At 34.8% G+C, this 27,932-nt stretch overlaps 1 protein-coding gene across 6 annotated transcripts in view; it reads left to right on the top strand.

Annotated features, from left to right (window-relative positions):
* The window catches only part of AKAP6 (A-kinase anchoring protein 6), a 627,130-nt gene that overhangs the window by 568,438 nt on the left and 30,760 nt on the right, over positions 1-27,932 (top strand). For all 6 annotated transcript variants that reach the window (XM_036999333.2, XM_073211384.1, XM_073211383.1 and 3 more), the window contains one exon: positions 8,696-8,911. In XM_036999333.2, coding sequence (XP_036855228.2) covers positions 8,696-8,911 — 216 coding nt within the window. The remainder of the gene's footprint in view (positions 1-8,695; positions 8,912-27,932) is intronic.

Below are 27,932 nucleotides of genomic sequence, written 5' to 3'. Positions count from 1 at the left end.
TTGTTTTCTTTATGTAATTTATTTCTAGTTTCATACCTATATGATCTGAGAAGTTTGTTCGTACAATTTCAATCTTTTTTAATTTACTGAGTCTCTTTTTATGGCCTAGTATGTGATCTATTCTGAAAAATGTTCCATGTACACTTGAGAAGAATGTGTATCCTGCTGCTTTTGAGTGGAGTGTTTTATAAATGACTCTTAGGTCCGTCTATTCTAACGTGTTGTTCAGTGCCTCTATCTCCTTACTTATTTTCTGTCTGATGGATCTGTACTTTGGAATGAGTGGTGTGTTGAAGTCTCCTAAAATGAATGCATTGCATTCTGTTTGCCCTTTAATTCTGTGAGTATTTGTTTCACATATGTAGGTGATCCTGTCTTGGGTGCATAAATATTTATAATGGTATCCTCTTGTTGGATTGACCCCTTTAGCATTATGTAATGTCCTTCTTTGTCTCTTGTGACTTTCTTTGTTTTGAAGTCTATTTTGTCTGATACAAGTACTACAACACCTGCTTTTTTCTCCCTATTAGTTGCATGAAATATATTTTCCATCCCTTCACTTTAGTCTGGTATGCCTTTGTGTTTGAAGTGAGTCTCTTGTAGGCAGCATATAGATGAGTCTTGCTTTCTTATCCATTCTGTAACTCTATGCCTTTTGATTGGTGCATTCAGTCCATTTACATTTAGGGTGATTATTTTTAGATATGTATTTATTGCCATTGCAGGCTTTGGATTCGTGATTACCAAAGGTTCAAAGGTGGCTTCTTTCCTATCTAGCAGTCTACCTTAACTCACTTATTACACTATTATAAACACAGTCTGAAGATTCTTTTTCTCTCCCTTCTTTTTCTTCCTTCTCCCCTCTATATATGTTAGGTGTCATATTCTGTACTCTTTGTGTATCCCTTGACTGACTTTGTGGGTAGCTGATTTAATTTTGCATTTGGTTTGTATTTAGTTTATCTACTTCTTTTTTGTGATTTTATTTTCTCTGGTGACAGCTATTCCACCTTAGCACACTTCCATCTAGAGCAGTCCCTTTAAAATGCACTGTAGAGATGGTTTGTGGGAGGTAAATTCCCTCAACTTTGCTTATCTGGGAATCATTTAATCCCTCCTTCAAATTTAAATGATAATCTTGCTGGGTAGTGTATTCTTGGTTCAAGGCCCTTCTGTTTCATTGCATTCAATATATCATGCCACTCCCTTCTGCCCTGTAAGGTTTCTGATGAGAAGTCTGATGATAGCCTGATGGGTTTTCCTTTACAGTTGATATTTATTCTTTTCTGGCTGCTTTTAATAGTCTGTCTTTTTCTTTGATCTTTGCCATTTTAATTATGATATGTCTTGGTGTTGTCCTTCTTGGTACCCTTGTGTTGGGAGATCTGTAGACTTCCACACCTGAGAGACTATTTCCTTCCCCAGATTGGGGAAGTTTTCAGCAATTATTTCTTCAAAGGCACTTTCTATCCCTTTTTCTCTCTTCTTCTTCTTCTTCTGGTACCCCTATAATGCAATATTGTTCCACTTGGATTGGTCACACAGTTCTCTTAATACTCTTTCATTCCTAGAGATCCTTTTTTCTCTCTCTGCCTCAGCTTCTCTGTTTTCCTGTTCTCTAATTTCAATTCCATTTACTGTCTCCTCTACCTCTTAAAACCTGCTTTTTATTCCCTCCATTGTTTGTTTCATTTCTGTTATCTCCCTCCTGAATTCATCCCTTAGCTCTTGAATATTTTTCTGTAGCTCTGTTAGCACACTTATGACTTTTATTTTGAACTTTTTGGGGGGAAGATTGGTGATTTCAGTCTTACCTAGCTCTCTGGTGTTTGAGGGATCTGGGATTGAACAAGGTTCTTCTGCCTTTTCATGGTCCTGGAGTGATGGAGTGGTTGCAGGTGAGTGACGTGGGTGTCACCTGGGAGGATAAATTCCCTTCCTGCTTCCCAGTTGCAGTGCCTGTCTCTTCTATCTGTGCCCATTAACCACACCCAGGGAGTGGCCTTTTGGGTTAATCCCCTAAGATGCTGTTGGCAGGATGGCCCTCAGGATGGCCTAGGGTGATGGTGGTGTCTCAGGTGAGTGGCATGGGCTCTTTCATGAGGACAAAGCCCTTTCATGCTTCCCAGTCACAGTGCCTGTCTCTGCTGTCTGTGCTGGTTGACCACGTGCAGGGAGCAGCCTCTGGGTTAATCCCCTAGACTGCCATGGGCAAGGCTGCCCTACTGGTGGCCTAGGTGATGGTGGGGGTCAGAAGCGAGTGGCACGGGTGTTTGCAGGGAGGGAAAAGCCCTTTCATGTTTCCTGGTGACCGTGCCTGACTCCACTGTCTGGGTCAGTTAACTGTACGCAGGGAGCAGCCTTTAGGTTAATCCCCTAAGATACCTTGGACAAGGCGGCCCTCAGGATGGCCTAGGGTGATGGCAGGGGTAGCAGGCAAGTCACGCAGGTTCTGCCATGGGGACAAAGCTCTTTTGTGCTTCCCAGTTGCAGTGTCTGTCTCTACTATCTGAGATGGGTAGCTGCATGCAAGGAGTGGCTTCTGGGTTAATCCCCTAAACTGCCATGGGCAGGGCTGCCCTCCTGCTGGTGTAAGAATGGCAGAGGTTGCAGGCAAGTGGCACGGGTATTTGCAGGGAGGGCAAAGCCCTTTCATGCTTCCCAGTCACTGTGCCTGTCTCCACTGTCTGGGTCAGTTAGCCATGCACAGGGAGAAGCCTCTGCATTAAGTTGTGTAGTTGCTGTAGGGGACACTTCCCTTCCTGCTGGTCTGCAGCCATGGTGGGAACAACGGGTATGTGTGCATGTGCTGGCGGGGAGGAAGGAGCGACAGGCTACTTATCACAGTGAGGGACCTTGGGGCTGCATTGCCGAACAGGGGTATAGGGCACCTGAAGCTCCTGAAAGTTCCTAACCTGCTGGGCTGCGTGTGCTGGGATGATTATGTCCACCTGTTTCTTCTCCAAAACCCTTGCCCCTTTAGCAGCCTTCTGACTGCTGAGAAGTCTTTTAAAGCATTTTCTTTTGTCCCAGGGCAGCCAGTTGTGAGAACCTGTTTGCAGTCTTAGTCTCTGACTTTGGTTTTCCACCCCTCTAATCTCCAGAGCACCATGCAGTGTGGGTCTGTGCTCCCAGGGTAGATTTCTAGGGCTGGGTATTTAGCAGTCCTGTGCTTCCAGATCCTTCCTGCTCTAATTCTCTTCCTCCTGCCCATGAGCTGAGGTGGGGGGAGTGCTCGGGTCCCACCAGGTCATGGCTTTTTACTTTACCCTTTTCTGTGAGATGTTCACTTCTCCCAGATATAGACTGGCTGTACTATTACCTCTGGTCACTCTTTTAGGAATAGTTGTATTTGCTGTATTTTCAAAATGTATGTGGTTTTGGGAGGAGACTTTCACCACACTACTCACACCACCATCTTTCCCCCTCCTCTCTCATGTCAATATTCTTAATAATTGTATTGAAAATCCTGGGGATCATCAAACACATACTAATAATGTAAAAATATCACTTATTGCAAAGGTCTATTCAGTGTTGATTCATTCTTTTTTTTCCAGTCATTCTGTAATAATTAATATAATTAATAACCAATGTATATGGTCCCTAGGCTCCTGGCCACCTGTGTGACTCTATAATCAGAACTTATAACTTGTATTTTATACTTCTGAAAAAAAAATCTCTAAAGTTGATCGGTTTTCTTCTCTGAAAAAGTTCCTGTTTCCTGAAGACCAGTGTTCTCAAGCTTTCTCATGCATTGTAATCCCCTGTAGGGCTTGTTAAACCATAGTTCATGAGGGCCCACCCCGAGATGCTGATCCAGAAGATGTGGAGTGGCATCAGAGAATTTGTATTTCCAATATATAAATTCCTAGGTGATGCCAATGCTACTTAGCCTGGGTAATACAATTGGAGAAACTTTGCTCTAGAAAATCTGGTCATAGGTCACAGCCTAACAGAAGATACTTGTCCTCCTCATGAAATTAAAATGGTAAGAAACAGAAACTGAAAAAAGGAATAAAAACACATGAAATGGTATAGAAAACCCTTGCAACAAGGAGATGGAGCTGTCCACTTGACACTAATTTAAACTAGAAGAACTTGCCTTTCTTTTTCACTCCCCCCACCACCATATATTTCCCTATTGCCTACCAGACTGAAGTCAAGTACATATCACATATGCAGATCAAAACTTCTGTATTGTGCTTGCCACACAGAAGACATATTCAATAGATATTATTAAATAATTTTATCATTCTAGAAGGTAAAGTTATGTTTGACTCTATAAATGGAAATGCTTAATAAATAGTTTCTTTTTATTTGACAGATGACCTAAAGTCTCATCACTTTGTTCATATTGACCTACCTAATGATGTTACATTAACTTGCTGAGTAAAATTATGTAAGAGATGTGGAGACAAATTGCTTTTGAGTTTCTTAGCTAGATTTATTATTTTCTCACTTTTTAACATACATTTGATTCTGGTATTTTTTCGAATATTCTTTTCCTCCTTGTCTCTCTTTTGTCTATTTACTTCTTACATTTTACTTATTGCACTTAGTGCATTTTGGTTCTTGGTATAATTGTAGTTCTTTTATTCTAAACTCACTGATATCCTTTTGTGATAGTAGGTGACTCTATTGCTTAATGTCAAACATATGGGTATACAAAAAATATAATCATTCTATGCAACGTACGTGCACATATGCATATATTTAATATATAATGAGGAATAAAGTGTCAATATTGGCAGGCTTACTTCTTGGTGTTAAACTGAAGCCAATGTCAAGAATTGATGTTATATCACATTTGACTTGATAATGTAAGTGCTTTAAATAGTCAAAGAAGTTAACAGAGGCAGGAGGGGAAAAATAACACAGATATACCAAAAACACTCATTTATACCACCATTGGTGAATTACAAATCAGATTGACAATTTTTAAGTATAAAACAAAGACCCTGAGCCAGTTGGCAACTCTTGTAATGTTTCCAAAATAACTGTTTAGAGGGTTGGAGATCTAATTTTTATACAGGACAGAATGACATAGTTCAAAATTTTGATTTTTACCTTTCCACACTTCTCATAGAATCTGCCTTTTTAGTAACATGAGGAAACTGAGCAGAAATGTAGTGTAAGTGATAAAATTGGTCATTAGAAATTTTAAAGTAGCATACCCACCTATGTCCCAACAATTGGATTCTGAAGTGACACCAAGACACTGACCTCCATGCCAACAGAGGTAGCCTTGTAGGAAGAAATTGCCTAGCATTTACCAAATAATAAAGGACAGCTAAATTCAAAATGTCTGGAATGTCTCTCTTAGGTATATTGATAATCAGTTTGTTTTTCTTTCTTTTTAAATTTCCTTTCTCTCTCCTTTTCTTTATACTTTTCTAGGAAAGTAATATAACTATGCTTGGGAACCCACATGATCTCATTAGATATCAAGAAAAATGTTTCCAAATTGGAAATAATGAGAAGCATTCCAAATTTTACTGTTCCTTACTTCCTTTTCCAGCTCCTGCATTCTTCTCCACACACTAGTTACTCCCACTACCCCAGGCAACTTGTTTCTGGACCTTCTTTCCTTACAGCCACAGCCTCCCAACCTGGATCATCTGGCTCACATTGTTTCTTTGAGAATTTTGCCATCTCCCCTAATAGCAACTTGCACAAGCTTGCATTAGCACCTCCGTCTCTGCATTATTCTCAGTACCATAATTATACATAGAGTCCACCTTCAGTAGATTCTCAGCTTCTTGAGACAAGAAGTAACTTGCTCCTTTTTGAAGGCTCTGTGCCTGAAACAGTGGCTGTCAGGTGGAAGGTGCGATGCCCGGTGAGGAGATCCAGGAGGCAGGGATGAGTTTGTTTTATTTCTGTGCCTTATTTAGATTGCTTAGCTTGGGTTCCTGTTTAAAAGTACTTTTCTCTGAAAATGGAAACCAAAAATAGTTATAATAATCATTTGTTCCTATGTAGTTATATTTAACATTTCTCTATGCATAGTTTATCATGGAAATAATATAAACTACTGATTCTTGGAAACACTGCCAGCAAATGCACTGATTTTATTTAGTATGTGTTTGTGATTATAAATAAATTGTGTATTTTAATAGTTGTCATGGAAACCCATTTATGTAGAAGAATGTTATTTTATCAATTATATCTCTTAGATATGAAAATATGAAAAAAGTACTGAAAATATGTTGGCCATGTAAAATTCCTAATTTTTTCCTGCTTTTTAAAGTAGTGTAATTTCCCAAGTGTGGATATAGGATAAATTATTAATCCAGAAGATAGACTTAGTTCTTTGGATAGTTAAAGTAAAAAAGAAAAAGTACAGAATTGTAAAGATCAAAATCAGAATTAATCAAAAAAATTGAATGTTAATGGTTTTAAAAACAGCTTTGAAACCACTTAGACTGGCTCCCGTTAAAATGTGAGGTGAGGATCATCTGGATACTAAAATACAGGATACATTCTAGGATACTTATTAAAAAACTATGGCCAACAACCTTTATGAAAAATTCTCCTAGCAACCTCACGTCCTAACTTGCTCCTTTTTGAAGCCTCTGTGCCTGAAACAGTGGCTGTCAGGTGGAAGGTGCGATGCCAGGTGAGGAGGTCCACACACTAGTTACTCCCACTTGCAGAACTTTGGAAATGTCTGTAAGGTGAATGAAGCCCATTTCAGTTATTTTGTAAATGTTACCTAATGTGGCTCTGGTAAGTCCACACACACTTTCAGTGCCTTCTGAGGCAAATTTTCATTTGGCTAGGAGACACTGGGACTTACTGGTGGCATGAGGAATGCCAGCATTATTCTAGTCAACTTCAAAGGGAGTTCTGCAAGACCCAGTTTTATGGCACAGAAACATCTCTTTTGACTTTTCTTTCTTTCTTTTTTTAGCAAACAAACAACAAACACAAATGAAGATACTCAATATTCATGTTCATAGTACTAATTTGAACCAATTTCAATATTGACTATATTATCTTGAAGTATTTAACATTGGGTCAAAATTTGGTAGGTATTAAGTGGGCTTGGTAGTTTGACTTGCCCACAGTTGTTTTAGAGTGAAAGAGCAAATTTAAGGTTCTGTGTGTGTGTCTGTGTGTGTGCATGTAACAGTGAGAGAGAGAAAGAATGCATGTGTAGTGGGGGTAGATAGAAAGATTGGAGGAGATGAAAACAATGCCTGTTTCTTTATTAGGCCCTCAGATTTTATCTTTGAATGTCTAGGGGTTTCTCCTCAGCATTAAACTAATGAACAGTACCAGTAAAGAAATTTTTTAGACCTGGAGGTTATATCAGGAGTTATATAGGAAAATAGTAATGAACCCTAGGAAAATAAATAAAGGTAAGTCCAGGAAACATAACTAAAAATGCTGCACTGGTATAGATTGAATAATAAAATTCCTAGTCATATTTTACTATAAATAGAGGTTTAGGAATTTGTCATTCACCTTATTTAAAATTCAAAAACATTAAAGGTACATGGTTCTTTCATTACAGAAATAATAGAATTCAAGCTATTACTGAGTTAGGGTCATTTAAATGGCTATAGCATGTATTATATCAATAAGTGGAACATCTGTATGAAATGTCCACCTGCTGATCTACTACCACTCTGTGCACGTTTCAGTGAGTTGCACTTAATCATTTTAAGACTTCTGCTAATGAAGCCTTATCTAGATTAACATTTTAAGCACAAATACTTTTACACATTAAAAGTCTTGCACTAAATGAAATTGCATTGTCTTGTTTACCCTTGTTGATTAATAAGCAATCTGTTAACTGTTAGAACAGTCCAAGTGTAGCAGTAGAAGGAGATTAGTAATTCAGTGATGTTTGTGGATATAATCATCATTCTCCTGAAGGCTTTGAATTAGAATATCACTTATAACACTATCCGTAGGCAAAGAAAAGATATAATATTTTTAGACATGTGTACCCACTATTTTGCTTGAATCATTCAGCTTAGGGTCACTGCAGCAATACAAATGCTTCTGGGAGCAAAATGCTATTTTGATGCATGAATATCCCTCTTAAATACTGTGAATGTCTATTAAAAGAAATACAGCAACCAACAAATACTGCGGTAATAATACAGTATCCCAATTCCTGTTTGCAGAACATTATTGCTTTGTTAATCAAGCTATGGAAGAGAAATGTTGCTTATCCTTTTTTTCCCAAATAATAGATGTTATATATCAAAGTTCTTTGCAGTCTTACTTAAATTATTCCCAGCCAGTAGAAAACTGAACTTTTAGTTCCAAAGAATCTATGACTGAATTTGGAAAAATCCCATTTCCTTTTAGAGGACTATTCTATCTTGTGTGTTTCATATGATCTTGAATCGAAGCATGTCAATTTACTTGGCATTGATATGACCTAAATGATTTATTTCATTTAGTTATAAATTGTTAATCACCTAGGTGTCAAGGTGGGAGCCAACATTGTAGGTGGAGAAATCAGTGAAAAAGAGGACTGGAATTTAACTAAATTCTTTGGTATTAATTGGGTATCCTAGGAGGTCTCCAATCTAAAGGCAACTCAAGACCCCTTCTTGTCCTATTGTTCATAGCTGAGCTTATCACAATTTAAAATTATGGCGGGGAATGGTGTTTTCATATTTGGGGGAAATCTGCCCTATAAACCCTCATGGATTGGACCCTCTCTGTGTTGCAGTCCCTCTGTTGTGAAATCAAGAAGCGGCGTCGAGGTGTGGCCTCCATCCTGCGATTATGCCAGCATCTTCTGGATGACCGGGAGACCTGCAACCTGAACGCAGACCACCAGCCCATGCAGCTGATTATCGTGAATCTTGAAAGAAGGTGGGAAGCCATTGTCATGCAAGCTGTCCAGTGGCAAACACGGCTACAAAAGAAGATGGGAAAAGAGTCTGTGAGTGATATATTTTTTTCTTTTTTTAATGCATAATGGTCTCTCATTTTTCTCAGAAAAAAACATTCTTTCAGGGCTTGGAAAATGTCTTCATCATACAAGTGGTTTTTGCTAACTAAAGGGATAGCTATCACCAACCACTAAGTGAAACTCCACTTTTCATAACTCAAGAGATTTACTTGCCTACTAAGATGCATTTTAGTGTATCTCATTGTCTTTTTAAAAGTCACGTGTATATTTTGCTTAACCTTACCAAACAAAGTACATTAATCCTTTCAATCATTCCTTTGCCAACAATACTCATTACTCATATAATACCCCATGAAGATTTTGCTAGAAGTGTCTTACCAGTCTTAGAGCACATGGAGCAATGTGAATGCTCTACAGATAAGGCCATGAAATAAAGTATACTGTACCTTTTCATTACATGATGAATGAACACTCTCAATTTGTAAAATAATCTCCATTGTTCCTGATTAGAGTGCCTTCTGGTAGAGCTGCATTGCTGAGAACCAGCAAGTTTCCTCTTAGAGTTTTAATGTAGTGCTCAAGGTAGAGGTGGGGATTCCTCTTAAGATTTTTTCAAGTTGGCTGTAAGTTCAAGCTGTTGCTGGATGAAGGAAGTATAGGTGATGACTAGAATTGTTTTGTTACAGAGTATGCACTTGTCCAGAAAACCTTCATATCTTTAAGGGAAAGGATTTACTGTTAGAAAAATTGCATTCCCTAAATGACTTTGAAGTCAGTATCTATTAGTTGAAAACCTAATTCTTATGGTTGACTTACATAAAGAAAATGCAAACATATGTACATAACATACATCTTATATGTTTATATTATCTGGTCTATGCTTTGGAGCATTCAAAATTGAAAGATCAAATGTAATAATCTTGCCACTTCTATGAATTCCAATTTTTACAATGCTTTAATATTTGCTATCTGATGTTTTGAGTATTGAAGACTGGTAACAGAAGGAACAGAGAATAAGTAAGCCTTCTAACTCTTTTACATCTGTAGCTGTGTTGAGTAGAGGGGGGTGATTTTTATCCTCAATAGTTCCACTTAATTGTTTTGAGCTGAAGTTGTTAAATTTCTTAAGACTTCCAAGTTATTACCAGTAATCAGAGTCTATATAATCAAATGTCTTTTCTTGAAATGACCTGTTTGTTGTAAAGCTATTTATCTGGAGTCTTCTTTTCTTTTCTTTTGAATGTTTGGAAGGGCAGAAGAGGTTATTTTTTATTCTATAGTTTGAGATTTCTAAGGATGGTAGTGGTAATAATAAAACTTAGATAAAAACCAACTGTACCTGGAGAAGCTCTGATGTTTTAGAAGCATTCAAACTGCTTTGGAGGAGACAAAAATGAGTTTCTTTGGAGATTTATTTGAAGGCATATTATCAGGGATGGAGGACTAGATCTCTACAGACTAGATGTAAACATTTTTATTCTACTTCTGTGGTAAAGGTAAAAACTTTAGTTTTGCAGCCCTATCTGTTTCTTACAGGCTCAAGTTACTACATAGAGGTAGATATAAATTACAGTTTTGGAGAAGTCTCCCCTTTGCTTTAGCTTGGGTGCAGAATGTATTATAGGTGTTTGGAAGGATGAAGGTAGCAAGTAAGGTCCTCTGTGTTAAACAAGGTTGAAAACTTCTGTTGTGAAAGGGATGAAAGAGTAGTAATGCCAGCAATGCAATGAGCACAGGGTACCTCATTAAGTTGGAGATATTTCTTGCTTCTAATCTCTGTTGGTTGGGTGGAGTTTAAGTTTCTTTGAAGGGAAGACAAGTATTGCACCAATATCGGAGGTTGCTTTTGCAGAGAATCAGAAGCCCTAAAGTGGTCTCTCTTCTTATTCATCATATGCCCCTACCCCAGCCTCCCTGCCATGCCATCTCCTTCTTGTGCACAGGGACTTTCACTGCTATATTTTCCAGGGCTCTGGACATACTTGGACATAGTAAGTATTTGATAGATACTTGCTAAGTGAATGAATAGATGCTTTCATTTAATATATTTTGTTTCATTTTGGCATTTTGGTTTGAAGTCACTCTATGTTAATTCTTGATGTTCTTATTCTCACAAAATGGCTTTGAGTTTTGTTATGTTTCTGTAAGGATATTTCATCTTCATCAGACCACTAAGAAGACGCCTTTTAACCTTTTTTCTTGTCTGATAGGAACAATGTTGCCAAGTTCTAAAACATAATGTGCAGTATCCTGTGATATACTCTCTTTTCTTCAAAAGTTTTTTTTTTGGAAGGAAATTCAGCATGATGATTGGATAAAATCGTTCTAAAAATATGGGCTATGTTCTGACACAACATTAGGGGCTCTGATTTTATCTCTATGTATAGGATTGTCTTCATTAGTCACTTTGGAAATAGCTTGTATAAGAGATGCCATCTAATCATCCATCTAGTACTCTTCATTATTCAATTCACACTGTTTGTGTGATACTTTGATTGCTATTGGTCTTCTCCACTGGTCTTAAGAAAGCAGCCACACAGCCAGTTTCTGCTCACCTTTGCATTCCTAAAACTCCATATAGTACCTAAGACTTAATGTGTCCACCTTAATATTTATTAAATAAGTGAATTTTCTCCAAGTGATGTTCTATAATAGCCAATGTTGGAAATTCAGAGGTAAATCAGATATCCTCCCACTCCTCAGAAGGTATAGTTAGATAATACAATTCTATAAGTAGAAATTATAGGAAATTACTAACTTCAAGCTTACAGTTAAGACTGAAAATTACGGAAAATCTTTCTCCCTTACCAAGATTTGAAATTGCATAATCTTTTGACACTACACTTGGCTCTTCCTACATTCAAGCTCTTTTCCCAGATTTATTTTGTTCATTTTTTTGTAGCCTATAAAATATATCTGTCTACACTTTTCAAGCCTTAATTCTAATTTTCATTTGAATTGTATGTTTTTGTTTATTTCTATATTTCTAATCATCTGCCTTCTTTCTTTGTAATGTAATGAAGCTTGAATTCTGTTCTTTTGACTCTTCTCTCTGATTCAGGCCCCACATCTTGGCCAACAATACCATGCACCTATATTACCTTGAGCCATCCCATCTGCCAAGATAGCATTCTGAATTTATGATCTATTTATTATGGAAAACTTGGATTTTTATTATTTTTAACAGTTTATGAGACTGATACACTTGCACTGAGCCAAGGAGGCAGGCTTGTTTTTAATAGTTTAAATATCACTTCCTACAACAGAGGCAAATTAAAATATATAAGGCAATCAAACAACAAAATAACAGCAATTATCCATACCAATCACCTATAAATCTACTTAGAATGATGTTTTTTTAGTGTTTAATGATGAGGAGGTATAACTCCTTGATGAAGGCTATTGACCTTCTTCTAAAAACACATAGGCAGACTTCCACTTCTAACCAGGATAGGATAAGGAACCAGATTTACCCTTTTATTATCTGAAACAAGAAAACTAGACAAAAATCACAATTTTTAAGACCTTAAATACCAGGCAATGGAGAGATGTGAATTGAATGAAGTGCTATTATGATTACCCAAATTTCTGCCTAGAGATTCTATGTCACACTGTACAGAGAGGAAATCCATGCAGAGCTTAGAAGTTTCCCGAGTTGAGGAGACAGGTCTTAAGAATCTGGGGAGGCTAATGTTGCAACAATGTAGAAGAAAGAGCTCTAGAGATAAGCAGAGGGGTCCTCACAAGCTTTTAATGGAAGAAACCACCTGAAAAAATTAGCAGGAACAATTGCTGGAGCTCACACACAGCTAGGAATAGCTTCCCATCAGTCATGGGAGAAGCCCTTATCATTTGCAGGGCACGTGACAGAATACTAAGAATTGTTTTGCTTTAGTAATGGGACAAAATTAGACAAAATGCTGATCTAATCTTGCCCAAAAAGCTTAAAAAGCAAGACCTGAAACAATCAAACTCTTAAGTAATTTAACAGCACCCAGTACAAAACTAAAGAATACTTATAGGCATAAAAGTACCCAGCACCCAAAAAGGTAAAATTACTGTGTCTGGTGCCCAGTCAAAAGCTACCAGAATGCAAGGAAGAAGTAAAATACATTTGATAATAAAGAGAAGCAGATCCAGAAATGACACAGACTATAGAATTACTAGACAAGAATGTTAAAAATTATTTCACTTGAATTCCATATGTTCAAGAAGCTACAAAAAATATTGAGCTTTTTAAGCAGAGATATTGAAGATATCTGTCTAAAATCAAACTTCTACAGATGAAAACTATAATAACGGAAATGAAATATACAGTGAATATTATTAACAGCCAAATGGACACTGCAGGAGAAACAATTTAAAAACCTGAAAACATAGCAGTAGCAAGTGCCCAAAATGAAACAAGAGGAAAAAAAGACAAAATCCAAAACATAACATCAGTGAGTTGAGATAACATAACTTCAAGCAGCCTAATAGATGTGTATTTGGAATCCTTGAAAGAAAGGACAGATGGACATTTTTGAAAAAATAAGGGCCAAAATTTTCTAAATTTCATGAAAACTATAAACCCACAAATCTAGAATATCAACAAGCCTTAGGCACAAAAAAATGAAAAATTACAACAGAGGACATCATAATTAAATTGTTTTAAACCATGATAAGAAAATATCTCCAAGGCATCCAGAGCAAAAATATATATAAAAGAATAAGAAAAAAGAGTTAAAACAGTCTTCTTAGAAATAATGCAAGTAAGAAGAGAGTGGAGCAGTGTATTTAAAGCATTGGAATAAAATAACAGAATTCTATATACAGAAAAAATATCATTCAAAAAAGAACACAAAAATAGAATTTCCAGACATCAAAGGTTGAAAAAAATCATAACCAGCAGAACTTACTACAAGAGATGTTGAGGGAAATCCTTAAGGCAAAAGGAAAATGGTATCATATGAATACCTGAGTCTGCACAGGGAAATGAAAAGTACTAGAAATAGTTGCTATGTGGGTTAATATGACTTTTTGTATATTTAAATCTCTTCAAATGATAACAAGTTGTTTAAAGCAAGATAATAACAATGTATTGCAGGATTTATAATAATGTAGAAATTAAAAATATTACAACAGTATCATAAAGTCCAGGTAATAGAATGTTCCTGTTCTATGGTTCTTACATGTGGTGGTGTGGTATCACTTAAAGATAGACTGTGATAAGATAAAAGGTATACCATGACTCTTTGAAAACAAAAGAAACTATAACTAATAGACAAACAAAGGAAATAAAATTAAGGAAATCATTAAAAACCACACACAGGGCAGAAAAGAGAAAATATGAAAATAAAGAACAAATATAACAGATAGAAGCAAACAAGATGAACGATTAAACCAAATGAATCAACAATTCTGTTGAATGTAAATGGACTAAACACCCCAGTTAAAAGGCAGCGATTGTCAGATTGAATGACCAAAAAACAAGACTGATCTATATGTTGCCTATAATAAACCCACTTTAGAGGCAAAACAGGTTTAAAGTAAAAGGATATAAAAGTATATAAACTTCAATCATCAAAAGAGAATTGGAGTGGCTAAATTACTATTAAACAAATTAATTTCAGAGCAAAGAATATTACAAGGTATAAAAAGGACATTTCTTAATGATAAAGATGCTAATTAATCAAGAAGACACACCATTACTAAATATTTGTGCTCCAATAACAGAACTTACAGTACATGAACCAAAAACTGATCCAATTTCAAGAAGACGGTAATATACAATTTGGGGCAGAGATTCTAAAACCTTTCCTCAATAACTGATTAAAAAAAAGCAGAAAACCACTAAGAACATAAAAGACTTAAATCACACCATAAACCAACCTGACCTAATTAACATTTAAAACTCTCCACCCAACATCAGAAGAATATACACTCTTTTCAAGTATACATAGAACATCTATGAAAATTGACTGTCTTCTGAGCCCCAGAACAAGTCTCAAATGTAAAAGAAAGTATATTCTCTAACACTAATAGAATTAAATTAATAATAAATCATAGAAATATATAGTAAAATCCTCAAATATGTGGAAACTAAATAATACACTTACATACAATACATGGAGCAAAGAAGAAATGATAAAAGGAAGTTTGTATTTTGAACTGAAAGAAAGAGAAAAAATACTAAAATTTAGGCCACTAAATTTGCCACCTCCAAAATAATGATCTTAGGTTTCATCTTATGCAACTAGAAAAAGAAGGGTAAATTAAACATAAAGCAGAAGAAAGGAAATAATAAAGATCAGTGTGAAAATCATTGAAAGGGAAAACAAAAATAGTAAAGAGATCAATGCAACAAAAATGTGTTTTTTTTTAAAATAATGTCAATGAAATTGATAAAGCTTTAGCAAGCTTAATCAGGAAAAAAAAGAAGCAGATCTTCAATATCAGGAATAAGAGACAGCTGTCACTACAAATTATACTAATATTAAAAGAATATAAAGGGAATATTATGAGTAATTTTATGGCATTAAATTTAACTATTTACATAAATATACAAATTTCTTGAAAGTTGCAAACCACCACCATTTACTCAAGAAGAAACGTACAACCTGAATAGCCAAATATGTGCTAAATAAATTGAACTGTTAGTTTAAGACCTCTCTACAAAGAAAACTTCAGGCCTATATGATTTTATGGGTCAATTCTCCCAAGCAATTAAAAAATAGTACTAATTTTATGTCACATCTTCCAGAAAATTGAAAAGGAAGCAATACTTCCCAATTCATTCTCTGGACCAGCATTAGAGGGACAAAGACCTTACAAGAAAGCTACAGACCATATCCCTTGTGAATATTGTTTAATAGATTCTCAACAAAAGTTTTATCAAGTCAAATCAATAATATATAAAATAGATAATACATCATGACTGCGTGAAGTTTAGAAATGCAAATTTAACTTAACATTTGAAAAAAAATCAATGTAATTCACCATAATTATTGACTAAGAAAGAAAACCTATGATTATCTCAGAGGATACAGAAAAAGCATTTGTCAAAATCCAACATTATTCCTGATAAAAACTCAGAAAGCTATGAATCAAGTAGGAACCTCTTCAATTTAATAAAGGGAATATGCAAATAATCTACAGCTAATATCATACTTAAAGGTAAAAGACTAATTGCTTTTCTTCTAATATCAGGAACAAGGCAAGGTATTTTTACCATTTCTATTCACCTTTGCACTAGAAGTTTTAGCCAGGGCAATGAAGCAAGAAAAAAATAATTAGAAGCATGCCTCTTGGAAATTACAGATCAAAATTATCTGTACTCAAAAAATCCATGATCACCTATGTAGAAAAATGCTATAGAATCCCAAAAAAAAGATCTATAACTAATAAAGGAATTAAAGCTATATGGGATACAAGATCAGTTGTATTTTTATGCTCTATTTGTGAACAATCAGAAACTGAAATTTAAAAATATTATTTCTAATAACAAAAAAATATGAAGACCTAGCCTCTGAAAACTGTAAAATATTGCTGAGAAAAGTTAAATAGTTAAATGAGTGAATCATACTGTGTTCATGGATCAGAAGGCACAATATTGATAAGATACCAGTTCTTCCTGGATTTATCTATATAGTCAGTAGAATCCAAATGAAAATCCCAATGATGTTTTTGGTAGAAATTTATAACCTGATTCTAAAATTCATATGGAAATTCAAAGGAACTAGAATAGCCAAAACAATTTTGAAGAAGATAAATAAAGTGAGAAGACTTAAATCTCTTGATTTCAAGATACATAGTAAAGCTACAGTAGTTGAGAGAGAATGGCACTGGTACCTAGGCAAAGAAATAGATCAATGGAACAGGATAGGTATTTTAGGAATAGAACTACATATAAGTGGTCAATTGATTTTTGACAAAGATGCAAAGGGCAATTCCAAGGATAGTCTTTTAATAAATGATCCTGGAACAATTAAATTTCCATATGCACAGATATTAAATTGAACAATATATTGCACCATATACAAAAACAAAGGCAAAATGGATCAAAAACCTAAATGTAAAATGTAAAACAAAAAATTAGAAAAAATTAGGGTAAAATCCTTGTGTGAACACTAAAGGAATTATAAAGGGTAATGAAGAGGCTTTTGGGAGTGATAAATATATTCATGATCTTGACCACAGTGATGATTACATGAGTGTATTCATGTGTCAAAACATATTAAATTATATATTTTAAGTTGTGCACTTTATTTTATGCCAATTATACCTCAGTAAAACTATTTTAAAAATATATGGGCATATATCAGATTTTTGCTTATAATTACAAATAGGTTGATAGATTACCCTGAAGCCTGACTGTGAGTATCCTTACCTTTGAGTAAGTAAATAAAAATGGGCTTTCCTTTTCTGAAGGACCAAATAACAATAATATCTGACACAGCAGGCACTTTCGTAAGTGATTTCAGGTTAAGTCATTTAATACTTTCAGTAAGCATACAATATATGTACTATTATCCTCTCAGTTTTACAGAAGAAAAAATTGAGGCACAGGAAGTTCCAGCAATTTGTCCAGAGTTTACCAGCTAGTTTGTAACTGATCTGGCTTTCAAACCTACTTTTAGGCTCCAAAGTCAGCGTCCTGAACCTGAATCGTCTCTCTAAGATGAAGCTTTCCTTCATGATAAGAATGGTCTGTATGCAAACATTTACTTTTTTCTAATCATATAAATTAACAGGACTTTTATGAATATAAATTAAGCATACTGGATTTTGAAATTAGGTGATGCCACTTTTCCAATATAATTTAGGAAGTTATGGATCAAATTTATTCACTATCATGGGTGATACACAAAGAAATTCTAATTGCCAAAAATGAACCATATCTAACTGGCTAGAAAAGCAGTAATTTTTATAAGAACCTTAGGAAAGAGGGGTAAACAAGCATTTCCCTTTGAAAGTACTAGAAAATTAGAGATGAGAACATTTGAGCTGCCATGTGAGTTGGATGACCACTGATAGCTCACTGACACTTATTTAGGCATTTCCCCTAAGTATTTAGAGCTACTTGTTAAATTCACACATGCTCCTCAGAAACTGCTGACTTAACCGGAATTATATTAAGAAAGCCAGTTTTGCAACAGTGCCATATATAACACAAATCAAATCTCTCTTTTCAAATGCCGTCTCAATAAACCTCTTTCCTGGACTGGTTCAATCTAATAGAGATCAGTTCACTCGGGGGAATCCACAAAGTTGCTAACACAAGAAGGTGTTACATATTGTAGGGAAATATGTTTCTCAGTTTATTTTATTTTCTCCTGTTAATGTGTTTGTATGACTGACTAGCAAAGATCCCTCTGAAAAGCCAAGTGATGTGTCAATCATTAGGAGGATGAGGCTGTCATGATATCTGCTAGCAGTACTGAACATATACTGTCCTAGTCACTGGGCTGCCATGTTTCATACATTGTCTCATTTAATCTTCATAACAAGTGTAAATGAAGAAACTAAATTTTGAGAGATTAATTACCCAAAATTATAAAGCTAGTAAGAAGAGGAAGGAGAACTGAGTCCATGCATATCTGACTTCAGGACTTTAAGGTCTTTCAGCTCTTAGAGGGTTTATTGATAAAATTTCTTGACTTTTCCCCCCAAGACTAATTTGGTTGGTTATCATATCCTGTATTAATGTTTATAGTCTTCCTTTTCCTTTTTATTTGAGACTTTCTGAAATTCTTTTTTTTAATTGAATATGAGAAGAATCATATAAACAAATGACAGCACAGTAATTCCTGTTAACATATTATTTCCCATTAGTTTGTCACTCCTCAGAATTTCTGCTTAATATATTAAAGATCTAAATACTCAAGCTAAATTGGACTTAGTTTGAGAATTCCACTTGAAAGTAAATCTAAAACTTCCTTTCATTCTCATTCATTGGAACTTAGATGAAAAAGTTGGTTTCAGTGGAAGAAATGTGTGGATAGAATTAAGTATTGGCATTATTTGGAAAAAATTAAAGAACCAAACAATGAAAATCACTGAGTTTTAAAAAAGTTATTTTGAAAAACTGAAAAGTTTGAATAATAAAGTTTAGATTTTAGCATGTATTTTTATGAATGAAATGCTTTGGATAAGGTCATCATATATATCACCGTTCAATACTTTTTACTCCAAATTATTTCTAGAATTAATAGAGGAATTCTGTGTAAAGTCCCTTTAGTTTGCTGTTGAATCCAAGGACAAAAATGAAGAGAAAAGTGACCTGACAATTAACATATGCATGAAACTTACATGAAAAACTACTACAAAGTGTTCTAAAATAAAGTCTGAGATTCTGCCACAAATATCCCTGCCCTGCCAGTCTTTAGAAGATCTTTGCTCAAGATGGCAGCATAGAAGGATCCCGAATTCACCTCCTCCTGGGGACACAACAAATACACAAATACATGTGGAATAATTTCTTCAGAAAAAGCCCCAAAACTGGATGAACAGAGCCTCCACAACAAGAGACAAAGACTGAGATGGGTAGAAATGACAGATAAGATGTCACTCAAAAAAACAAAACAAAACAAAACCCATTCCCACTGGAGCAATCCACAATTGGGACATCTATCAAAAACACAGGACTTCTCCTTACAGAACAAGGGCTTGGAGCTGCACATAAGATACTCCAATCCTTAGCTCTTACATAGACTCTAAGAAGCTGGGTTTTGAACATTAATAGGGCTTACATTCCAAGAAAACCATAGAGCTATCAGGAATGGAGAACCTGCTCTTAAAGAGTTCACACACAGTCTCACTGGCCCCAGGGCCAGTGGTAAAACACCAATTGGAAAAGCACCAAGAACATAGGTAAGGGACACCCACTTGCTAGTCCTAGGACATCTGCCAGAGAGGCAGGAAACTGCTGACACTCTCTCTCGGGCTAGAGACACTGTTGGGTGTCACTTTTGTAATCACATTCTACCTTGCTAGTGCTCAAATTGGTGGGCACCATCTTGGAACTCTCACTCTAACCTGCTAATACTGGTGGGTGTGCTCCACTGAGAGCTCCACCCAGTGCTACAGCATTAGTTATGGTGCCCCAGCCAGCTGGGCCAGGGTTGGGGAGAGCACTGCCCACCACCATGCCACAGCTTCTACTCTGCCACAGCTAGACAGGTACACACAGCTCACACAGGAGGATGTCCTTGAACAGCTGGCCCTTGTGATTGGGGAGGACTGTGCTTCTGGGCACCATGGAACATCTCCTACATGAGACTGCTTCTTCAAGCCTCAGAGACATAGATTATTTGCCCAATACATAGAAAAAGAGAGTCAGACAAAATGAGACAGAGGAATATATTCCAAACAAAACAACAATGCAAACCCCCAGAGAAATACCTTAATGAAATGGAGATAAGTAATCTTTTTCTAGTAAAGAATTCAAAGTAATGGCCATAAAGATGCTCACTGAACTTGGGAAGAGAATGGATGAACACAGTAAGAACTTCATTAAAGAGACAGAATTTATAAGAGTACCAGTCAGAGCTGAAGAATACAGTAACTGAAGTGAAAAATATACTAGAGGGAATCAACAGCATGTTACCTTATATACAGATTAACAACTTGGAAGACAAGGCAATGGAAATCACTCAATAAGAAAAGCAAAAAGAAAATAATCTTTTTTTAATGAGGATACTTTAAGGGCTCTCTAGGACAACATCAAGCATACTAACATTTGCACTATAAGGATCCCAAAGAGCATAAACAGAGAGAGGGGAAGAAAACTTTCTTGGAAAAATAATTGATGAAAACTTCCCTTATCTGGTAAAGGAAACAGACATCTAGGTCGAGGAAGCACAGAGAGTTTCAAATAAAATGAACTCAAAGAGATCCACACCAATTCACATTATAATAAAAATGTCCAAGTTAAAGAGAGAATCTTAAAATCAACAAAAGCAGAAAAATGAATTACATACAAGGGAACCTCCAGAAAGCTGATTTTTCTGCAGAACTTTTTCAGGCAAGAAAAGAAGTGTCATGATATATTCAGGTGCTGAAAGGAAAAACTTCCAACCAAGAATACACTACCTGGCAATTATCATTCCTCAGCAAATATCAGTTATCATTCATGATTGAAGGAATGATGAAGAGTTTCCCAGACAACCAAAAGCTAAAGGAGTTCATCACCACTTAACTAGCCTTACAAGAAATGCTAAAGGGATTTCTTTATGTGGAAAAGAAAAGGCCATAACTAAAAATAAGGAAATGTAAGAAAGAAAAAATCTCACTGGTAAAGGCAATTATATAATAAAGGAAGTAGATCAACCACTTATAAAGTTAATATGAATGTTAAAAAAAAGTACAATCAACTGTAACTACAATAAATAGAGGATATACAAAATAAGATGTAAAGCATGACATAGAAACATTAATGTGGAGCATGGCAGCAAAAATGTACTGCTTTTAGAATAAGTATGTACGTATCAATAATTACTTTATATGTAAGTGGACTAAGTTATCCAATCAAAAGACATAGGGTGGCTGAATTGATTTATAAAACAAAAGAACAATCTATATTCTGCCTTTAAGAGACTCACTTCAGATCCAAAGGTATACACAGACTGAAGTGAAGGGATGGAATGAGATATTCCATGCAAATGGAAATGAAAAAAATCCTGAAATAGCAGTACTTATATTATACAAAATAGACTTTAGAACAGAGACTGTAATAAGAGACAAAGAAGGGCATAATAATGATAAAAATCAATCCAACAAGAAGATATAAGATTTGTATATGTTTATGCAGCCAACATAGGAGCACCTAAATATGTAAAGCAATTACTAAGACATAAAGGGAAAAAATTGACAACAATACAATAATTAATCATGGGGACTTTAATACCCTATTTACACAAACAGATCATTTAGCCAGAAGTTAAAGAGGAAACTTTGGCTTAAATGGCACGTTAGACTAGATGGCCTTAATAGACAGAACATTCCAACCAAAAACTGAAGAATTCACATTCTTTTCAAGGGCATATGGAATATTCTCAAAGATAGACTACATGTTAGGCCACAAAACAAGTCCCAGTAAATTTAAGATGAAACTGTATCAAGCATCTTTTCAACTAAAGTAGTATGAAACTAGAAATCAATCACAAGAGGAAAACTGGAGAAAAAAAAACCCCTTGGGGACTTAACAACATGCTATTAAACAACCAATAGGTCTATTAATAAATTTTAAAGGATGTCAAAAAATACCTTGAGACAGCTGAAAATGGAAACACAGCATTCCAAAATCTATGGGGTACAGCAAAAGTAACCCTAAGAAGCAAGTTCGTAGTAATACAAGCCTACCTCAAGAAACAAACAAAAAATCTCAAAAAATCTAACATCAAACCTAAGGGAACTAGATAAAAGAAAGTAAAAGGATGGAAATAATAAAGATTAGAGTAGAAGTAAATGAAATAAGAGACTAAAGATAAAAATGAAAAAGATCAATGAAACTAAGGGCTAGTTCTTTGAAAGGATAAATTGTTAAACCTTTAGCCAGATTTATCAAGGAAAAAAGAAAGAGGACCAAATTTTAAAAATCAGAAATGAAAACAGGGAAATTACAACACATATCACAGATATACAAAGGATTATATAGATCAAGCAGACTACTCTGAACAATTATAGATCAACAGATTTGACAGCCTAGAAGTAAGATAAATTCCTAGAAACATGCATTCTTCCAAGACTATCATGAAGAAATAGGAAATTTGAATAGATTCATTACTAGCAGTAAAATTGAATCGCTTATCAAAAACACTCTCCACAAAGGTCCAGGACCAGACAGCTTCAGTAGTGAATTGTGCCTAATATTTAAGAAGAGTTAATACCTATTGTTCTCAAATTATTACAAAAAATTAAAGAGGAAAGAATGCTTCCAAACTCATTTTTACAAGGCCAGGATTATTCTATTTCCAAAACTAAAGACACTGTAAGAAAGAAAATTTTTTAATATGATTACTAAATCTAATTCAACAACAGATTAAAAGGATTATACACCATGATCAAGTGGGACTTAGTTCAGAGATGCAAGGATGGTGAACATCCACAAATCAACCAATGTGATACATCATATTAACAAAATGAAGGGAAAAAATCATCATCTCAATAGATGCAGAAAAAGCGCTTGACAAAATTCAACATCCTTTTATGATAAAAACTCAGCAATGTGGATATATAGGAAACATACATTAACATAATAAAGTCCATGTACATCAGACTCACAGCCAAATCATACTATTTTCCTCTAAAATCAGGAATAAAACAGGGATGCCCACTTTCATCACTTTTATTCAATATAGAATTAGAATTGACACCAGCAATTAGGTCAGAAAAAGAAATAAAAGGCATGAAAATTGGAAGAAAGACTGTTACTATTTGTAGATGACATGATATTATATTTAGAAAATGCTAAAGACTCCACCAGAAATCTTTTAGAACTAATAAATTCAGTGAAGTTGCAAGATACAAAATTCATATACAGAAATGTTTGCATTTCGATAACCTAAAAATGAACTATCAGAAAGATAAATTAAGAAACAATCCCATTTACAATTGCATCAGAAAGAATGAAATACCTAGGAATAAATTTAACCAAAGAGGTGAAAGACCTGTACTCAAAAACTGTAAGACATTGATGAAAGACAGTAAAGATGACACAAATAAATGGAGAGATTTACCATGCTCATGGATTGGAAGAATTAACATTGTTAAAATGTCCTTGTTACCTAAAGCAATCTACAGATTCAGTGCAATCCCTATTAAAATACCAAAGGCATTTTTCAAAGAATTAGAGCAAATAATCTTAAAATTTGTATGGATCCACCAAGGACACCAAATAGCCCAAGCAATCTTGAGAAAGATCAACAAAGCTGAAAGTATCATGCTCTTTGATTTCAAACTCTATTATAAAGCTGTAGTAGTCAAAACAATATGGTACTGGCATAAAAACAGACATGTAGATCATGGACCACAATAGAGAACACTGAAATAAATCTATATTTATATGGTCAATTAATCTATGACAGAAAGAGGCAAAAAGGAGGAAAAGATAGTCACTTTGATAAATGGTATTGGAAAAACTGGACAGCTATAAGCAAAAAAAAAAAAAAAAATTGAAGCACTTTCTTATACCATATTAAAAAACAACTCAAAATGGATGAGAGACCTAAGTATAAGACTTAAACCACAGAACATATAGAGGAAAGAACAGACAGTGAGCTCTATGATATCAGACTTAGCAATATTTTCTTGTATCTGTCTCCTCAGGCAAGGAAAGCAAAACCAAAAATTAACAAATGGGACCACAAACTAAAACGCTTTTGCTCAGCAAAGGAAACCATTAACAAAACAGCCTTCTAAATGGGAGAAGATGCTTGCAAATTATATATCCAATAAAGGGTTAATATCCAAAATATATAAAGAACTCATACAACTTAGTATCAAAAAACACCACCAATCTGATTTAAAAATGGGCAGAGGAAGTGAATAGATATTTTTTTCCAAAGAAGACATAAAGATGGCTAACAGGCCCATGAAAAGATGCTCAATATCACTAATCATCAGGGAGATACAAAACAAATCCACAATGAGATACTACCTCACACCAATTAGAATATCTATTACCAAAAAGCCAAGAAATAACAGATGTTGGCAAGGAGGTGGAGAAAAGGGAACCCTTCTGCTATGTTGGTGGGAATGTAAATTGGTACAGTCCCTGTGGAAAACAGTATGAAGTTTCCTCAAAAAATTAAAAATAGAACAAATATGATCCAGCATTTTCACTTCCAAGTATTTGTCCAAAGAAAATGAGAACACTAATTCAGAAAGACATATGCACCCCTGTGTTCATTACAGCATTTTTGCAATAACCAAGATATAGAAGCAACTTAAGTTTCTATTGGTAGATGAATTGATAAACAGGATGTGGTATTTATATACAATGGAATATTACTCAGCCATAAAAAGAATAAAATCTTGCTTTTTATGACAACATGGATGGACCGAGGGGTATTATGCTAAGTGAAGTAAGTCAGACAAGAGAAAGACAAATACCATATGACTTTCCTTACATGTGGAATCTAAGAAAGCAAAACAAATGAATAAAACAAAGAGAAATAGACTCATAGGTACAGAAAACTGATGGTTGCCAGAAGGGAAGGGGGAGGACTGTGGAAGAAATAGTTGAAGAGAATTAAGAGGTACAATCTTCTTGTTATAAGATAAAAAAGAGAACAGGTGAAAAATACAGTATAGGGAATATAATCAATATTGTAATAACTGGTGAGAGATGGTAACTAGACTTACTGTGGTGATCTTTTCTTAATGTACATAAATATAAAAATCATTATGTTGTACACCTGAAACTAATATTTTATGTCAATTATAGTTCAATAAAATAAAAATTTTTTTTAAGTTAAGATCTTTTATAGTAGAACTCTTCCTTTGTCTGACAACTTGCCCAGTTCAATTGCTTCTATCACCTGCAGTATATGAATAATGCTGTACCTACTTGGAAATGCTTAAACTAAATCAAGATATAAACAATAAGTAAAAGGACAGAAATTTTCCTTTGGTTTTCAGAAATCTGAGAATGTGTGATTTTAAAAAAGAAACCTGGTGAAGACACAGAGATTATTCTCAGAAAATGAAACAGGTTTGAAAAAGTGTCCAATTATTTTCTTGATGATGTCCTCAATATACTAATTCACTCCTAGATTTTTGTGGAGAAATGTCCAGAGGTCCTTCATAATAACTGAAGACACCACTAGCATTGAATGGGTGGGTGTGGGGAGACAACGATAATATGGCTTATTTTCCACAAACACCAGTAGTGTCCCCACTGGGGACAGAGTGCTCTTACCTTCATGTTCATGCTGGTGACAGATTTCTGTAAAATACTATTATGCTTATAATGTACATCTGTAAAGTACTCAGTACAACTCTGCTTAGCCCTTTTCAAAGCCCAAACCTTTAAAATTCATCTTTCCTATTTCAGTTTTCTCACCTGTGTAACTCATCATGCAAGGTCTCTGAATGGTACCATCACTATTTTCTGTTAAGAGGAGTAACTATCAGTAATTAATAAATCATTCTTGCTTTTCAAACAAATGTTTTAAACAGAAAAATATGGATTCCTTTGAAATGACTTTATTTTAACAAGTGTTGCCTTTGAGTCCTTAGTGAATTTAGGGTTGTAAGTTTTTATTAGTCACACAGACAGACATATATGTGTGTGTTTTCCTTTTGCCTTGCACTGGAGTTCTAGCATTGAAAACATAACCTTGTATTCAGAAAACCCCTGCACAATTTATTGGCCTTGAAAGTGTGCAACACATCTAGCCACATAATTGAAAATAATAAGGCCACGGTAAATGGGATGGCCCCAGGGTAAAACACCCAAGAGATTCAATTGGTGTCACTTTGCATCAATGTCCATGCATCATGGTAATTGAGGTAACATCACCAATTACCACATTTTAATTAGAGTTCTAAGAACTTGAGGAAATTTACAATGATAAGACAACTCACTTTAAAAAAGAGAAAAAAGAAAAGATAGAAAGAAAAGAAGGAAAAAACTCACACATTACATTACTCAATCTTGTTTCTGGCAAGCAGATGTTATATAAATTGATGTTTTGTGAGTCTTCTTTATTTCTAATGCTTTTTCTATCTCTCAATCTTATTATTTGGTGATACATTTTTGAGAAACTAAGTATTTTTAAAATGATGTTTTGTGACTAAAGTAATAGCATTCTCACCATGACATGACTGATGATTTTAGAAATTTATGACCAAAGAAATTCTCTAGAATGTGGCCTTGGCTTACAATTTCATTTTCCATCTAAGTGTTTCTCACTATCATAATTTGGGGATTCATTGTAAGTTTTAAGTCAGTGTCTGAGCACAGTGACACATTATAAAATTACAGATTTCTCTGGCTCTGTTTGCTGAACAAAAATAGATTTAAACTCTACTCCCCCTTCAAAAAAATTAGAAGCAGAAAGAATTACTGCATTTAGAAAATAATTTTGACTTGTGGCAATTATTTTTATAAGGCTAGAGTTTAAGTGAAAAACCTCCTGTAAAATTTTAGTGCTGCTACATAATCAAGTAATTATGTAATTACTTGTATTTAATTACTTACAAGAGAGATGGTTGTTAAAAAAATCTTTATACATGTCAAAAAACAGCTTTCTTCTTTAGGGTATTTCTAGCCCAGTTTCAAATGCAAAAAAGCTCTTTTAAAAGTAATTTCCAGTGACTTTATTTTCTTTCACAAATCCCTTACCAGTTTTCTTCAAATACATGAAAGTGCATTGTGTACAGCTCTCTGCTCTCCCTCCTGTTTCCACTCATAATAGCCAAAAAAGGAACAGAGGGAGGGAGGAGGGAAGGATTGATTTTAAATTACAGTTGAAAGGTTTGGTGTTAAATATGTGTTTCCCATAAACAGCAGATTTTCAAAGGAAGTTGAAGAAGTCCCTTTTCCTTGAGTATTGCAATAAAATGTTGTGACAAAGAAATTGAGCCAAACTTCACTACCTAGTAGCTTTGTGATTGTGGCAAATTATTCAAATTTTCTATGCCTCAATTTCTTCATCTGTAAGATGGAGATAAAAATAATAACTACCTCAGGTTATGTGAGGTTTAAATGAATTTATAGGTAAAAAGTTCTTTGAGCAACTTCTGCCACAGAGTCAATAAATGTTAGTTGCCATTGTTATTGTGCTGTTGCAGAGAACAAGTCTTATTTATCTTTGTGATTGTCTAGAAATTAATACATTGCCTGACATACTAGCAATTAATTTAGTTTTGTTTAATGAACACATGAACAAATGACAGAGAAATGAGTAGCTGAGGATTTTCTGTCTTAAGTGACAGATTCTATGATTGACAAAACCACCAAACCTTCTCTTTCTCTTTTCCATCCAGAATTGGTGAAAATTAAACCAGTTGAATTAATTCTAGACATACCTCTCTTGGCACTGACTGATCCGTTTACTTTTTTTCT

Source organism: Manis javanica, chromosome 8 (genome assembly GCF_040802235.1).
Source record: "Manis javanica isolate MJ-LG chromosome 8, MJ_LKY, whole genome shotgun sequence".
In the NCBI taxonomy this organism is placed as follows: Eukaryota; Metazoa; Chordata; class Mammalia; order Pholidota; family Manidae; genus Manis; species Manis javanica.
This window is presented reverse-complemented; position numbering and strand designations above follow the sequence as displayed.